General features: G+C 49.6%; 1 protein-coding gene across 9 annotated transcripts in view; it reads left to right on the top strand.

Annotated features, from left to right (window-relative positions):
- FBXW4 (F-box and WD repeat domain containing 4) overlaps positions 1-17,533 on the top strand; it is an 82,262-nt gene that overhangs the window by 22,166 nt on the left and 42,563 nt on the right. For 4 of the 9 annotated variants that reach the window (XM_058697542.1, XM_058697541.1, XM_058697549.1 and 1 more), the window contains exons 4-5: positions 376-508; positions 5,696-5,790. In XM_058697542.1, coding sequence (XP_058553525.1) covers positions 376-508; positions 5,696-5,790 — 228 coding nt within the window. Of the gene's footprint in view, positions 1-375; positions 509-5,695; positions 5,791-15,937; positions 16,128-17,533 lie in introns of all 9 variants that reach the window. The other 5 variants (XM_058697545.1, XM_058697544.1, XM_058697548.1 and 2 more) reach the window with 3 other exon arrangements.

Genomic DNA, 17,533 nt, shown 5'->3' with positions numbered 1-17,533 from the left:
GGATGAGGAGGGAGACCATAAGAAGAGGGAGTGGTTTTTTTTTTTTTTTTTTTCCATTTGAAGCAGAGAGATTTACCAAAGACACTTAATAGGGTTAGCCAGAGAAGGAAAACAGGAAGAGCCTTTAATGAAAAGTGAAGCTGGTTGTGATACTCTCGAGGGGGAAATTTGTTTTGTCTCTCAGCTCTGTTCAGCCCCGAGTGTACTGAGGAAGTAAAGTTATCTCGAAGCTCAGCACCTTATTTTGAGCTGAGTTGCTTAAAACTTAGCAGATTTGGACATCACTAGAGACTCGGGCTGCTTCCGTAGCTTTGTTCTCTTCCGACAGAGAGAATAAATTGGCTATTGGGGATGGGCTCCTTATTTCTCTCCTAGAGATGGGAAGATTGGTGTTCATAAGATTCATAGCACCTTCACTGTCAAGTACTCGGCTCATGAACAGGAGGTGAACTGTGTGGATTGCAGAGGGGGCATCATCGTGAGCGGCTCCAGGGACAGGACGGCCAAGGTGAGTGGTGTCCCCCTTAGGTACTGTTATTCCCTCCTGTCTATAGGGAGTGGGGTGGGAGAGGGTGGATAGGGCCTTGAGTCTTGGGATTGGCTGAGGGCATTGGGTGGGGGCAGCAGGGGGACAACACGATAAAGGACTCACTTATGTGCCTCTGGCATGCGGCTGGCCATGCCAGGCTACATCCCTGCCAGCTGGCCTGAGAAAGGAGTGGACAGTGGCTGGGAAGCTTGCCACTCACTTGAAATGTGGCGTGAACTCAAAAACAGAGGGCCTGGCCAGCTTTTCCTCCCTGAGCTGAATTTCCTCAAGTTTGTGGGTTGAGTTCTGACCCCAATATTTTATTTTAAAATCTCCCTCCTTTTGCTTGCTTTCTGTTTAGGGAGGTTAATTTTTCACCACCTTGTTTATAAGCAATCAGGCTGATAATTAAAATGTGTTTTTACTGCTTCTCTGGAGAGTGATGTGGTCAGTAAGCAGTAGAAAGACGAGGAGAGAAAGGCGTTTTTGGTGCGTCATTGCCAAACTGCCTGGTCTACGGTCAGACATCTGCCAAGGCAAAACAGAATGAGGTTGAGAAGTAGTGTGACCTCTGCTTTATGGACTCCACTCACCCACGTTTGGGTCAAACAGGCCTCCACCCATGACACAGAGAAGAACTTCTGTCTCCACCCCTGTGTCCCGCAGCCCCAGGCAGGGCCCGCACACTCCCGCAGCCCCAGGCAGGGCCCGCACACGCCTGGTCCTTTGGGGCTGCTGTGGGAACTCTGCTGACAATTAAGCTGAGGTGCAGGAGGCCTGGTAGTATCTTACTCGCCTGTTTCCTCTCAGCATCTGGAGATCATAGCGCCAACAGGAGCAAGATGCCTGTTCGTGTCAGCAAACGGGCCTCTGAGACACCTAGGGAGGGTCTCAGGAGAGGGCAGTGGCACTTTTTATTCACTAGCTTTTCTGACTCCACGTACCCTCTGGTGATTACTCCTTCCTATAAACATGCCATCAATTGATATAAAAAGAAGGGCTACGCATGTTCCTTTCTATTTACGGAAGCTTCTCCTCCCTTGGCTATTTTCTTCCTAACACTTTGCATTCTGTCAGAGAGACATGCACACCAGCACAGGAAGCCTGAGAAAAATCCAGAAAACCTTTGAACCAACTCGGAAACTGAAGTTCCTATTGCCTGTTTCCCATTCCGTCCACCCTATCCTTACTTCAGGGTTCTGATTGGTCGCTGTCGTTTTACCATTCCTTGAAAAGACACTGGCCTTAACTTGCTGTACTCCTCAGAAATCAATTTGCATAAAAATCTTTTTGGCACATGTGGCCTAAATATTCCCATCTCCTGGCATCTTCCTGTCATGGCTTCGAGCTTCCCCTGGCTCCTCCTTCTCAGTGACGTCTCTTCTAGTCTCTTCTCTGTGGTCTGATACCCAGAGCAGCATAAACTAAGCTTTATGACCACAGGTAGCAATTCAGGGGGATGGGCTGCTATTCTAGTCAGGGGACAGCATCTTTATTTGGGATATTGGATTTGTTTCATGCTTGAAGTACCAACGCAACCCCATTTAGTGGATTCGATTTTTTTTTAAGTGTTAAAACAGGTACTTTCTAAATTCTAAAATTGTCACTGCAGCACATCGTATTCCTTTTGAGGATTTCTTTGAAGACAGTGACAGAATTCTCCCCCCGGGTTCTTCACCTCCAGAAAACTGGTCGGCTATCTACGGGCTCCCTGGTGACTTCTGGGCCCGCTCATCTTTTCAGACTTCTGGATGCTGCTTCTGTTCCCGCCATGTGGTTGTCTTTGCCTCTAGCCGCCTTCGTCTTCCTGACCCATTTCCACACTACCCACAGCCAGTCTTTTCTAGCCAGGTTTCCATGGCTTTTCGGTGGCCTCTGCAGTTCTGTATCTGCTTCTAATATGCCCAAACCTATGCAAGAACTTAGGCAAACTCATGTTTGCCTGTAAAGATCTATAGCCTGTTTGTTGGGAGTTCCCCCAGATAGTTACTGTGTTTTAGGAAAAAGATTGTTTTTTTTTTTTTTTTTTTTTTAAATTTTTTTTTCAACATTTTTTATTTATTTTTGGGACAGAGAGAGACAGAGCATGAACGGGGGAGGGGCAGAGAGAGAGGGAGACACAGAATCAGAAACAGGCTCCAGGCTCCGAGCCATCAGCCCAGAGCCTGACGCGGGGCTCGAACTCACGGACCGCGAGATCGTGACCTGGCTGAAGTCGGACGCCTAACCGACTGCGCCACCCAGGCGCCCCAGAAAAAGATTGTTTTATTGGGGTGAAAGGAACTAAAACATTTTCTTCGTAAGACTTCTGAGTTCTGAGTTAGCGACTGCTCAGATTCTTCCTCTCCCTGCCCCTCCCCGCCCCTGCCAACCCTACTTTCTAGCTTATTGAGACTCTGTTTGGATTGCCCCTCTGGGCTTTAGTGAGGCCAGCCCCATCCTGAGATGTGATAGGAATGTAGGAATGTTCTTCGTGGGCCTGGGCTGGTTCTGACCATTCTTTCATTGCCTCCTTATTTCTCTGTTCTTTCATTCATTCTTTTAAGTGCCAACTGTATGCAGGGCTTAGTGTACAAGGCAGTAGGGTTTTTCAAAGGTAAGGAAGAGACTGCCCCTCTTTTTAAGGGGAGCTGAGACGTGTGTGCAGTGGCTGCGAAGCTGAGCGGAAGTGGCCAGGACTGTCAAATGTAAGCCTCTAGGGCCAGAGAGTTCAGGGGTGGAGAGATCACATCTGCCTTGAAAGGGGAGAATTTATGAAGGAGGGAACATTTGAACTTGGGTTTGTTTTTTCTTTTTCTTCTTTTAGTTATTTTTCAACGCATAGGTTTGCTTGTTTGTTTTGTAACTGTATACAGTGTAACCAGGCACGATGCTAAGCCCTTTACATTTGTTCATTTTCTCCTTTTATCCTTTAGGTTAATTTTATCCCTACATAATTATGCTTGTAATATATTGTGGATAGCCAGTATACCCTACTGTATCTACTTTATTTTATAAAGTTTCCTATTATTATTACAAATTATTTGTGTCATCTTTAATGGCTTAATAAGTAATAAGAACCACCATTGTTGGGTGCCTAATCCCTTCCAAACGCTGTGCTATTACTGTGCCAGGTGCTTTATACATATCTTGACATTTCTGTAGCCCTCAAAAGATAGGTATTATTTCCCATTCTACACACGAGGAAACTGAGGCTAAGAAGTCTTGAAATATCCCTAAGATCAGAGATGATAAGTAACAACTGGGTTCAAACCCAAATGGGTCTGATTCCAAAGCCCATGCGTGCTCTTTCTGTAACCATAGGCTGCAGGGAATATTTTTACCACACAGGCTTCTCTTTGTTTTAGAATTATTTTCTTAGGATAGAATCTCAGCAAGAGAATTACTGAGTGTAAGGCTTCGGTCATTTTAAGGGTCCTGATACATATTGTCAACTGCTTCTTAAAAGGACTATGTAAATGCCCACCTCCACTGAGATATGTCTTTTCCAGGGAAGGGTTTGTTTTGGATTTGACCACTGAGGGTGAAAGTGTGATCAGCATATTGTTGTCAACTCCTGTCCCTCAGGCATCATGACACTCGGGTTTGTGGCTTTCCCAACATCCGCTCAGAATTGGCAACATGCCTCCTGAGCCACTCCCGGAGGCCAGGAACCTTGTTCTGTGGTTTGTACGGTGTTGGAATCCACCAGCCCGTCCCGGGGGAGGGGGGGTGGGGGTGGCACTGGTGAATCCAGGACTGGAGTTGTCCCCGTAGATGTTGTAATCAGAGTCCTTAGTGTCTCCTCACCTTCCAACCCGCCTCCTAGGGAGTTCGCATCTGAGGAAAGGCAAACCACTCTTCCAGGCCTGGACTATCTGAAAGAAGACAGTAGAAACGCCTCTAGTTACTAGCAAAGGGGCCTGATTGTAGATCCAGAAGAGTAAGCCAGAATCATGGCACTCCAGGAAAGTCGTGGTATTCACTTTTGTTTTCTGCCCCTCCTTGTTCAGAATCTTCTTAAGTTTATTTTCTTTTCCCTGTGTTGGAAATAACTCATATATACCTTTTATACATACACAAGATCGAAAACACTTTCTCCTTTTATGGGGAAGACATGTCATGTGACCCCAAGAAGGCAAGACCACCCCCACTCCATCACCTGCCCCTTAAATTCAAGGAATGTTTCCTGAAAGTTCTTCCATCTAAGGTCCTGACTGGCTTTTGTGTGTTCCCCTTATAGCACGGCAGGGACCTTGAGAGGTCATTGATCCATCTGGCTGCCCCAGGATCCCTCCTTGGCTGCTGTCTGGGACAGCCCTGTACATTTGAGGCTTCCTTTCTGTTTGGTTAGAGGCTTATTTCCCTGACTGTGTCATCTAGGGTTGGGTGAGGTGAGGGGGGCCTTGTGCTTAATGGGAGATTTCTAAATGCACTGGCTGCTGAGAGGGCTCCCTGAGTGTTGATTAGAGTTAAGCCCGGAGTGGCTGCTAATGTACATTCCTGACTGATAGGGACCAGATAATGTGCTCCAAGCAATATTTTTAACCTGTAGGAGATATGGAAGCTTAAAAGAGTTAAGCTTTTCTGCTACTTTTGGTGACACTAGGTGCTAAATTCCCTGCCGACATGAATAGCACTGGATCCTGGGCATTATCAACAAACAAACAAGAACATACCACCTTCGTGCCTAGAAGCCTCTCTTCTTCCTCCGTTCTCCCCTTCTCTTGTGTCTTCCTTTTTGCTCCTCTCTCTTAATTCTGCTGTGATTCTGTCTTTGTTCCCCCATACTGTGCCTTGATCATCCTCCTTCTCCCTACCTCCCAAAGGAAAATCTGGGTGAGAGATAGGAAAGAGGAAAACCCACCAGCACGAGGAGGTTGTTGAGAGAGGCAAGCCGCACCTGCTCACCCGGCTTCATCACGTCTCAGCTGGAGTGTGGAGCTCCTGATTCCCTGCTATAAAATTGGGTGGTGAAGAGAGCTCTCAAGTGGATGTTGAGGAGGGCAGTTCTGCCTGGGAGTCAGGTAGGCGAGCCGGAGGCTGGGGAAGCCTCTCGGCTCATACGTTGAGCTCTGTGTCTGCAGGACAGAGAGGATTCTCCACTTCCCCACCGCCCTGGGGATGCTCACCCCACGTCCCAATCCCAGGCGATGCTGACGAGAGCATCTCTTCTGCTGTTTCCAGGTATGGCCTTTGGCATCAGGCCGGCTGGGGCAGTGCTTACACACCATCCAGACCGAAGACCGAGTCTGGTCCATTGCTATCAGCCCATTACTCAGGTAAGGGAGACGTTTTTGGATATGGTTTTGTCCTGTATAATAATGCTTTTATTTTATGAGGTTGGGTGGGCTAGAAAGCTCGTCCACCTGTATATTCTAGGTTGCTTTAAGCCTCTCTCCTGGAGATTTTGAAAATCCTCCAGAGACCTAAGGTGTGTGGCTCACATCATATATGTGTGAGGTGGAGACAACATCCCAGGGGCTAACTTCCTGGGCGTCTACCCCAGAAACAGTGAAGGAAAAGATACTGTTAAAATGTAACTGACTCCAGTTGTTACAAGAGTGCCCCTTCTGGAGCATATGCTCTCTGGAGTCGCTTCCAAAGCAGAGGCCTGTTAGCACTCCTGGGAAGTGACCACACCGGCCAACCTGCTCTCACAACCCACATCTGTGGTTTGTTCCCCTTGGAAAATGTCTTCTAGAGTATCGCTTACAGAGCTGAGTCATCCGGAGAGGCGTGGGGCCCATGTCCAATTGGGCCCTCATCCAGAGACATGTATGTGGGGTAGATTGAGCATCATAGCAGACATGCCAAATTTTTGGTGGTAGCCTTACCTTCCCCCTTGGCCTGTCTGTATTTCTGTGGCTTCACCTCTAAGCGAGTGAGCTTTGCATCCTGACTTCTGCTTTCCAGGCTTTCTTGAACCAAGGCAGAGTCTCTCTCCTCCCCAGCAGGGTACATAGACTCCCTCCTGCACCTGCTCCATCAGACGGTTTGTTTTTCTAGGGTCTTCCCCCTCACTGCCTTCGTCCCTGACTCCCCACCTAACGAGCAGTGGGAGAGCTGGGGGGCTGCCACTCTCCTGCCCTGGGTTTAAGTCTGTCGCTCGTTTTACGAGAGAGTGGGTTCCCCACCTTGCTCAGCCCCCTTCAGCCTCTTTCCCCTTACTCCACGGAGCCTGCACCCCTCCTCCTGCCCCCTTCTGCAACTCCCTTTCAAATTTTTTTTCTTTCTAAAGAATTAGAGCCGATTAGCCACGTCATTAATTCTTCAATTTGACGGCTGATATAGCAGGACCTGAAACACACTGCTGACCCCAGAGAATGGAGACCCCGTTCCTTAGCATATTGACGATGAGAGAAGTTAATTAAAATTCCACAGAGCGGAGGTGTCGGCTAACCTATAAACCTGTCGCTGTTCAGAACAAATCATTCTAGCAATCCTAGGAAAGCGGGAAGGCAAGACCAGCAGGGAGTAGAGAGGCCTCAGTGTGTGGGAGCGGAGGGCGGAGAACAGAGCCGTTGAGCACTGTCCTCTCCGCAGTTTCTTTCCACTGCTGCCCGTTTGAAAGCCCGTTGGTCAGGCTTGGGGGCCTGTGGGCTGGGTATGTGTGAGGACTGAAGGGACCTGTGGGAGGTGGCAGATGGGCTGGTGACTGCCCTGTGGACTTCTGCTGGCTTTGGACTAGGGAGAGCTGGGGTGGGGCCGGTGGTAGAGGGGAAACCCTTCAGGGCTGGAGGTTTAGGCCAAAGAACACGGCCAGGCCCTCTCAGCACCCCATCCCTTAGTCCTCTACTCTGGCCACCTCTCTGGAACGTGGTGGGCTACCCTTTCACAGTAGAACACGTGTTGAAGCACGTGTTCACTTTAACAGTTGAAGATCGTGTCTGTGAAAGAGGTTGAGGACAGAGTCTAGCCCGTCATTAAGAAGCCTTTTCGAATACAGTAAACGGAGATTTGTTTTGGCCACAACTTGCAGACTGGCTTTGAGGAAGGACTTAGCTTTCAGACAGTACTAGCATTAATCTACCACAGCCCGCACTACCAGCCGCTGCTGAGCATTCGCCATTCGCCCTGTGCCAGAACCTTTGCCGAGTCCTTGATATGCTTCAGCGTCAGTGAAAACCTGGGTCTTTTGTTTTCTCATTCTCCTCCAGAGGCTTCTTGTCCTCTTGGTGGCCTGCCTTGGCCCTAGGGTGACGCTCGCTCACCGCCGATTGGACCATAGTTGTTCGAGATGACCGCTTCCCCAGCTCGACTCTTCGAAAATAGTTTGCACTTGGGGCCATGTCTTTACTAGAGGGCCATGGTATATGCTGCTATTCTCTCTACCCCATTTTCTTTTACCCTGAAAAGTACTGGGATAGGGATGTTTCATCCTATTATTAGATCCATTTCTTCTCCCTGCGTCCATGAGTTTGAACCTTTCAATGAGCTCATCCATTTTCCCAGTCTGGGGAGACACTGCCTCGTAGCCTCGGGGTCTGTGCTGGAACACTGGGGTTCTGCTTTGCCACCACCAGCAGGGTAGCCTCGGGAAGCCGTGCCCTTCTCTGAGCCTGTTTCCCCAACTATTAAATGAGAATACAGTTTCCTTTATAGGCTTTACTAGATTATTGTGAAGATGACCTGAAATAATGAGTAAGAAAATGCTCTGCAAAGCCAGAAGGGCTATCTCCTTATGGCAACCAGAATCTCTCCTCTTGGGGACAGCCTTTGTTTCAAGGCTTTAGTTGCTGTCTCTCACATCTCCAGCTTTGCCGGGGGCTTCTCCTGGCCCTCCTGGAGTTCCCCTCCTCCTCAGCAGTCTTCTTGAGGTGGGAACTCTGCAGGAATCTCTTTCCTTTCCCCCCCCCCCACCCCCATAGTGTTTCTGTCCTCGCTGTCTTCTCTTCCCCTCCCCGCCACCCTCTCTGTTGAGTATGGTCGTTGGTATGTATGAGTATGGTCGCAAGTGTGGCCACTAATGGGATGTGACCATGAACTTCTCACGAAGAACATGAGTGGAGGTGGGCAGCAGCCGTCCTCTAGGTCAGGTGTCCCTGGGTTACCCGACGACTTCCCAGTCTCTCACTGCTCCCTTGTACCTCTCTTTAGAAGGCACCTGAATGGTTAGGAGACCTGCCGCATCCCTTTTCTCAATCTGTTTCTTCTGTTGAAAACCATTTGTGAGAGCTTTGCGTCGTATTTATCTAGATGCTGGGGCTGGCTGCCTTCTTTCCTTATGCGTGTGCTTAGACACTTGTAGCAGGAAGCAGGAAACCTCAAGCCTCCGGCTTTATTTGAGGTGCTCCTGCTGGGAGAAAGCAGGTATTCCGTCCCATGTCCAAATGTCACCTTTCCTTCCTTCCATGACCTTGAGTTCTTGATCCGTAAACAGCCATGGAGGGTGATATTTAATACCAGATATGTGCTTAGAGCTGTGTTTAGGTACTCAAAACCACAGAAGGAAAACCAGTAGCCTCCACAGGAGGGTGGCAGACAAGGACCTTTTTCTCTACCTCTTGTGTGCCCTCCTACCCGTCTTCTTGCCCTGACGCCAATAATCCTGTTTTTAAGATTCATGACTTACAGGTGAAGCCCTCCTGTAGCAGAGGCCCAGCCTGGAGCTTTTGATGAGTGAGAGAAGGGCTGTGGGAGGCTCACCTGCGGTGGGAGGGTATATGTCTGGGTATGACTGCGGATCTCACAAACAACCTCCCCAGGTCACGTTGGATGCTGAGCACTTTTCCATGAGTAACACAGAAACGCACAGTTTTAAAAATGTGCAATAAGTTTTGTTGCCACTTAAAAATTATTTCCAAAAGGAAACTATTTCCAGCTGAATAAAGTTGGCAAACACTCAAGAGTGAGGAAATACAGAACTGTTGAAGACTCCATTTCCTTCCCTCTGACTTTCTATCCCTTCCTTCCTTCTTTCCCTCCTTCGTCACTCCCTGTGTAATGACTGAACTTGGTATGTGGAAGCTCCTGTGAGGATCCTACTCCGTGGCGGGGTGAGATGGGCGTGTTGCTGTAATGGCACCCAGCTGATACTAAGTGCTCAAAACTCAGCCATCTCTGGTTGAGGGGGAAGGGGGTACCACCACCACCACGCCCCTCCCCCGCAGAGGGAGAAATTGAGGCCCAGGGAAGGCGGACTCAGGGCACACGTGGCATGGGGCAGAAGAGGCGGCAGTTGGTGCTCAGGCCTCCAGCCTGTGGCCCGTACTGTGGTGCGGAGGGATGGCCACAAGACAGGCCCCAGGTCGCTGCTGTTCCTTCATCCATGGTGGGCGGAAGTTGTGGCCCTTGAAAGGCTCTTGGGGCCTGAAGAATATTCTCTCTTCCTCGAGGCCCGAGTTGAGGTGGAAGGGTTGGGGGGAGGCCCTACGTCCTCGAGGCCTGGGCTCAATCAGGCAGCTGTGAGTGCTTGTACCATCCCAGGGGTGTGAGCGCTCCTCGAACTCTGGTTTGCACAGCGGGGGTGGGACCCTAGTGGTGAAATGAATCCGGAGACCCACTTGTCCTGTTTGCCTGCTAGGGGAAGAGTAAGGAGCCCACAGCTCCCCCTTCCTCTGCAGACACCATTTTTATTGCCCTCCAGGAGAAAGGAGGTGTTCCGCAGAATCCTTTCCCCATCTCCCAACAACACTTGCTATCGTGTGAGTGAGTGTGGTCAGGAAGGCTTCCCAGGACACTTGGGTTTTAATCCCTTCTCTCGTGTTTCTGTCATTGGGGAAATATATGAGTGGTATAGGTGTAGAAAATTGACTTTGCTGTGTTATTAAATATACAATATAATTTTGTGTAACTTTGCTCACTGTGGTGGCCTGTTTGTTTTTTGGGGGAATAGTCCAAGTCTGCATGAAATGTACCGATTCAAATTTGTAAAGTGAGTTGAGGCCTCTGGGGGGTTTTGATGGAGGAGCGGCCCCCTCTTGCTTCATTTCTCCCAGAGGTGAGGGAGAGTCTGGAAGGAAAGCAATCACTGTGTACTGTTCAGGGAGAGGGTGGGTTTCTGGGGAGAGCAGGGTATTTGTTCCAGCGGCTACAGGGTTTACTGTGTGTTGTCTGTGTGGTAAACGCATATTCACCAGCCTGTTGAAATACACCTTTCTTTAGTGAAAAGTAATTGCATCTGGCATTTTCTCTGACTGAGAAGTTTGAAAGATTGGAAAAAGAGACAGCCAACTTTCAGTTTGGATTCTTTTGGTTGCCAGTGGCTCAGCAAGCCTTTGGCCCTAGACTTCATAACCGAGCTTTTAGGGGAAGATGAGTCAAAAGTAAAGGTTGTCTCTCTGAATTTTGCCTTTTCTGGTTGGCGATGGAGAGCTGGGTTGTGAAGAGGATTCCTAATCTTGATAACCTGAAGAAAGACTCTGATGGCTGGCTGACTGTCTTGCTTTACGTTGTGGCTTGGCCTGTGGCCGACTTGATCTTTCCATCCTGCCTTCCCAGGACCGGGGCAGGGGGAAGCTTCCTTTGGGGCCTGTCTAGGAAAAAGAGACCTTCCCTAAGCAAGGAACGGCTCAGTGTCCTCCTTTGCCAGGCTCGGAGCACACAAGAGGGAGCCTCCTGCACGTGGTGGTCCTGGATGAGAGAGTCAGAGGCACAAAGACACCAGGGAGGGGCCAGGGGCTGGTTGGAAGAGGAGGTGTGTGACACCTGGAGAAAGGAGGAAGCTCTGGGTAATCCTAGATGGGTCCCCTGGTCCAGCCTGAAATGACTGTAAGTTGGAAAAGGATCAGTGTAGGGATCCAGTTGAATCGGAGTCTAGTCCTGCTGAATCTCTAGGGTGGCGGGTGCCGCACAGAGTTCACTGCCCGTGCCGAGCCAAGCCTCTCTGGCGGGTGCGAGTGTATCCATCAGTAGCAAAGACGAGATGCCACAGGGGTGGGTTTCACTTCCTCAAGACCCTGGATTTCTGCCACTACCCAGGGCAGGACGGGCACAGGGAGGCTCATGTGCTGAGCTGCTGGCCTGAGACCAGCAACCCAACCAGCCCTGGCTGGCCCGGGACCCGTGTGTGGGAGCCACTGCTTCCCTGGCCAGCAAGGTTGGCTCAGTTGTCAAGAGCTGACTTAAATAAAACACCACAAATAGAAACAGAGGCTACTGCAGAAGATGGGATACTGCAGGTGCAGAGTCGTGCACCGAGACCCTACCTGTCCTGACAGGGATACGTTTCCGTCCCTCAGTCTCTGTTAACTTCTTTGTTTCTCCATCTCTCTGTCTGTCTCTGTCCCTCTCCCTCCCTATCTCTCTCTCTGTCTACATACCTAAGCACTGTTATGTGTTGGACCTGGGGAAGCGACAGTGAACTAGACAGCACTGTGTGACCTCAGCTGGGGGCACAGCACATTGGAGGGGCAGGTCTTCCTGCCTTTCTCCCGCTGCCTGCCCCTCCTGGCTCGGGTCCCCGCCTGCACCGCTGTTTCTTCTAGTCCTCCCTCATCAGGAAGAGACCATGTCCTCTCCCTGCCTCAGCTGCAGCTGACTTCTCCGGGCTGTGTGCGCAGCGTGCCTGTGTTTTTTCCGCCTTTGATCACTGTTCTGCCAACAGATAATTTAGCAATCACATCCCAAGGTGGAAGCACGGAGTTAATGTTAAAATTAGTTGTTTTTTTTTTTTTTTTTTAATACTCTTTAAACTTTAGTGGGTGATGAGGCAGAGAGGGAGGCGGGAGGGTGAAGGGGAGCCATAAATTCTGTAGCTGGTGTAGCTGTTCTCTGAGCAGCCGGGAAGCCTCTGATGTCTCCACAGCACTTTCATTAACATTTAAATTAAGGGTTTGTTTTCCAGTCTGTTTTATAGGCTGGGACCTTTCATGGCCTGTCACATGCACCCCCCCCTCCTCCGTCCCCTCCCCCCCCCTCCCCGCAAGGGTGTAATTGTAGCCACTGCTCTATCCTAACTGGGCTGCAGCCGGAGTTCAAAGGGAATTCCTGGAGATGGAGCTCTGGAGGAACAAGGTGTAACAGTCAGGATGTGGGTGTTCCTTCTGAGCTGAAGGTGCTGTGGAGCAGCTCTTTCTCCTCTGGTCTGGCCTGTGCTTTCTTCTGCTCTTTCAAGGGACACACTTCAATCTGACCCTGACCCCTCCCTCCCCTTCCTTCCCTGGGGCCACAGGGTATGTGGGAAAGGGTGCACCCATAAGTGCTTTCTCCTTCTATCACAAGTTAGGGCCTAGGACAGATGGTTCTAAGATACAGATCTTCATGCTTATCTTCCTCCTTTTGATGTGTGTGTGTGTGTGTGTGTGTGTGCGCGCGCGTGTGCGCGTGCGCGCATGCCCGCGCGTCCAGAATACTTCCTCCTCAGAGAAGCAACAATATAAAAGAGATTGCCATCTGAGAAGAATTTATAATAGGGCCCTTTGCTCCTAAAAAGTGCATTCTAGCACAGACGGATACCGTATGTAGTTGTTAGCTCTGAATGTACACATTTGAAATAGCTTACTGATTTAGGAGACCGTCTGAGACCTTTTCTCCAAGGTTTCGGCATTCAGAGGAAGGAAGCTCTTCTACACCCTCGACGGAGTGAGTTTTTTTTTTCCTTAATTTTTTTTTTTTTTTAATGTTTGGTTATTTTTGAGAGAGAAGGAGACAGAGTGTGAGCGGGGGAGGGGCAGAGAGAGAGAGGGAGACACAGAATCCGAAGCAGGCTCCAGGCTCTGAGCTGTCTGCACAGAGCCCGTTGTGGGGCTCGAAACCACAAACTGTGAGATCATGACCTGAGCCGAAGTCAATGCTTAACCGACTGAGCCACCCAGGTGCGGCCAGAGTGAGTTGTTTCTAAGCTTCCTTTCATACTGGTATATCTGGCAGCATTTGGGGGTGTTTTGAAAAGACATCCCTGCTCTGGTCTCTGTCCTCCCTATCAGCATCCTGTTGTTGTGTAGATGATGAGAATGTGTCCAAAACACCCCAAAGCATCTCCTTAGTTCATAGCTGCTGCTCACCAGCCGGAGTCCCTCTCTAGACAGTGTCAAGAGGGGCATTGCGTGTCTTTCCTTCTGTTCAGAGGCTGAGAATCCTCTTTCCCTTGGAGCCCTGACCTTATTGCTTGAGTCACCGTATCTTTGCTCCTTCCTTCACGAATCCACTCAAACCATCCGTGACTTATTTGCAGGATTCAAGATAGTTGAGTGTCTTGTCCTCCTGTTCCAGGTAACCTCGTCAACAGGTGGACACCCTCATGCCTGGAGTCCTGCCCAAGAGGAGTGCGGGAGGAGCAGGGGCGACCCCTGTGCAGGTGCTGCTGGGCTCAGGTTGCAGGCTGGTGTCCGGGCCCCGCCTGGTGGTGATTAATCTGGGACACGGGCCGGCAGAGGCCCAGCCAGGGCAGCTTTGGTCCCTCACTGTGAAGACCTTTGGCTCGGACACTGAACTGATCTCTGTAGCCTGCTTCGGCTTGAGTTTGATCTGTCAAGGCTAAAGAGGAACCTGATGGTGGGGCGGAAACTTCCAGCCCTGTCTGACTTACGGCACTGATCCGTTCCAATGGCCCTGTCATGATAATACTCGTATATTTAAGAAGATTTCCCCACCTGTTAGCTGTAACACTCAGATCAGTCAAAAGAGGCACCTTCATGAAATCTCTGTGCTTTTAGTTTCTTAGGCCAATGGTACTTACACTTGTAAGCAGATTGGGGGGTGGGGTAGGGTTTGTACTGGGCCCAGGTGAAAAAGGCATTGATGGGATGTGGCCGGATCAGTAGCATAATGTATGTTTGTGTACTGGGGGAGGAGGGTCATGTCAGGGGGAAGGATCACCCCATCCTCCTGTAAGTAGGTGGCTCTCAGGCCATTTGGGGCAGATTTTGGTATTCAGTTTGGAGTCAAGTCTTTTTTTTTTTTTTTTTTTTTTTTTTTTTTGGGACAGAGAGAGACAGAGCATGAACGGGGGAGGGGCAGAGAGAGAGGGAGACACAGAATCGGAAACAGGCTCCAGGCTCCGAGCCATCGGCCCAGAGCCTGACGCGGGGCTCGAACTCACGGACCGTGAGATCGTGACCTGGCTGAAGTCGGACGCTTAACCGACTGCGCCACCCAGGCGCCCCTGGAGTCAAGTCTTAAGTGCCTTGTTTTCCTTTTCATTTTAAACCACATTTTTGGAAAAGGTGTCCCTCTCTCCCTCACCGCCTTTCCATCTACCAGAGTCCTGGTTCCTGGGCTCTGCAGCTGGCAGTCCACAGTATCCGCTGTATTTCCTTCCTTCTCCGAGTTCAGGACAGTCCCACATGGCCCTACTTGGTCATGGGATTAAGACCCACCCGAGAACAGGATTTCTGCTGCTCATGGCCGTCTTTGTGTGTCAGTTCCATTATTCTAGTACTTCCATTGGGGGGTTAGGAGCTGGGGACCTAAGAACTGGGACATTTTCCTCACACCATCAGAAAAAGAAGAGACCCCGACATGCATGGCGGCAGTGGAATATGTTGACGCCACTGATCTGAGGAACGGCCTGTAAAGATGCTCAGAAGGCCTGTGTTGACTGACTCTAAATTTGCTGTGCTGACTAGAGCTTTTACATATGACAACACTAACGGATGCTTGATGCCTCAGCAAGCCAACCGATATATTCGGCTCTTCCTTCAGATGGACACTGAGGGGACTTTGGCAGCGTGGACTAGACATATAATCCTTGCGTCTCTCTAGCGGTTTCTTGATCAGGACTCTCTCAAAGTTTCAGATTGTGAACTTTTGGGGTTTTCTTTCCTGTCTTGTGTAAGAGTGCTATGCCCGTGTTCTACCGATGAAACCCCCATGCCCCTGGGGTGCCCTGTTAAGCTGACTCCTCAAGATCCTTGCCCTCTTTCCCGCTTGTTAATGCTCCTTTTTCTGACCAGGGCACTTTCGTAAGGCGTAGTTTGTGACCTGGTCTGTGGTACCTTGTCGGATTGGCTTGGCTCAGACCGAAGGTGCTGGCAAGAGAGGGAAAAGTGGAGGAAGGAGGAGGGAGGTGGGAGGGGAGTATGTGCATGAAGAAGCCATGGTAATTGCAAAGGGAATATTAGTCCAAAAGCTGCTGGCCCAGGAAATTGCTTTCTGCAGAAGCTTTCCTTTTTCATAGTTTCCAATGCAAATTTAAAACATGAATGGTGCACAAAAAAGTACGGGGGGGGCAGATGGAGTGCCAGTTGGATGTGATAACAACCAAAATCTTGAGCAGAGTCTTAATTGCAAAAGAGAATCTCAAGTCAGGAGAGAGAAACTTGTAGGAGATTAAAATAATTATAAATCGTATTTTGCTATGACCCGCTCCCCTCCCCAAACAGGTACACATACATATATCCTTTCCATGTTCTTGTGTTCAGACTTGTCTGTTCTTGCTCAGCTTATGCTGCTGTCTCCAACTCTGCTCCTTCCTACAGCCAGGTCCTCATCCAGCTTTTCGAGCAATGGTCATGGTGGTCATGGTATAGTATTTGGTCTTCACAGCAGGTTGGAAACAGCAGCCCCATCTAAAGTTGGTGCACTTCAGACAATGTGCACACTGTTCCTGGGGACTGGAGCCGTGGAAATGTGCGGGCTGAAGAACACGCATCTTGAAGGCAGGAGCTTGCTTACTTTGAGAAGGCGTTAAAGCCAAGGCTCTTCAGCTTCTGCTTTCTTTGGCCCTCTTCACACTGTGAGTACACTTGACGAAGTATAACGTGGGGTCCCTGGGGTTAGTAAGCTTGATGAAGTATAATGTGCGGTCACTGGGCCTTTTTTCTCTCTTGATTTCCTATGCTTCATCTGTCCCATCTAGAGAGGTGTGGCTTTCTGCTTCTAGGCTGGAGACACTTAATGTCTAGTTGCCTCTGGATACTTTGGCGATGGTGGAGGTGGGGATAGGCAGGGAATGAGCATGACTTTCATATGCTGGCAGAGCAATTAATTGGTCAGGTGGGAAGCTTCAGACTGGCTTTTTTCTAGGAGCTGAGCTAGACAGGAAGTCACAAAGAGAGGCCAGAGGCAAGAGCTTTTCAAGTACAAATATGCCCCAGTAGTAGAGACACTGTGCAACTTTGAGGTTGCTTCCCCTCCTTTCTGTGTGTCCCTCTTGCACATGTTACAAACACTGGCTGAACAGATAGGGAAGGAAAAGTTGAGCTCTGTTGGGTAGGGTGAAATGTACCCTTTCTGCTGTGGCCACCATGAGTGTTCCTCTGTCCCTTCTTCGTTGATTAGGGAATTTTGAAAGAGATTAGCTTGTCTTGTCCTGGGTCAGTCCGGTGGTACCTGGGCAAAACTCTGGAGTCTCAGGAGCACAGTCCCCCTATAGGATGCTTCTAGATTTTTTTTTTAATTTTTTTTAAACGTTTTTATTTATTTTTGAGACAGAGAGACACAGAGCATGAACGGGGGAGGGTCACAGAGAGAGGGAGACACAGAATCTGAAACAGGCTCCAGGCTCTGAGCTGTCAGCACAGAGCCCGACGCGGGGCTCGAACTCACGGACTGTGAGATCATGACCTGAGCCGAAGTCGGACACTCAACCGACCAAGCCACCCAGGCGCCCCAGGATGCTTCTAGATTTAATCAGCCACCGCTTAGCACATGCTTCTCACCCTGAACTTGCTGCACCATGGCCTTCAGAGGCTATGGAGAGGATCCAGCTCAGAGCATGTGACCTCCTGTCTATTTCCTGAGGACTCTCATGCAGGTGCTTCTTTTCCTCCTGTTACTTTCTGCCTGTTGCGGTCATATCTTTAGCTGTCCTGGCCAATGCTGGGCCCTTCTTACTTAGGCCTAAATAGGAGGAGATCAAGTGAGTGATTGGGCTAGGGTCCTATGGTGAATGACCCAAGAGAAGGGTCAGCTGGACATGGGTGAGATCTGTTACATATGGCCAAGAGAGAGAGACACATGAGTTAATGTGTTTGAAACACCCTACTTTCCCAGCCAGCTTGAATCTCCTTAATATCCAGGGTGAGCTGTGGTTGAGAATAAAAATAAAAAATTAACAGGAAAAAAAATACAGATTATTCAAAGGATTCTTCCACTTGTTAGAGGTCTGTGGCCAGGAAAATCCTTTGCAGGCGGGTAAGG

The sequence above is a fragment of the Neofelis nebulosa genome, chromosome 13 (genome assembly GCF_028018385.1).
Source record: "Neofelis nebulosa isolate mNeoNeb1 chromosome 13, mNeoNeb1.pri, whole genome shotgun sequence".
NCBI classification, from domain to species: Eukaryota; Metazoa; Chordata; class Mammalia; order Carnivora; family Felidae; genus Neofelis; species Neofelis nebulosa.
The sequence above is the reverse complement of the archived record's forward strand: the minus strand, read 5'-3'. Positions and strand labels throughout refer to the sequence as shown.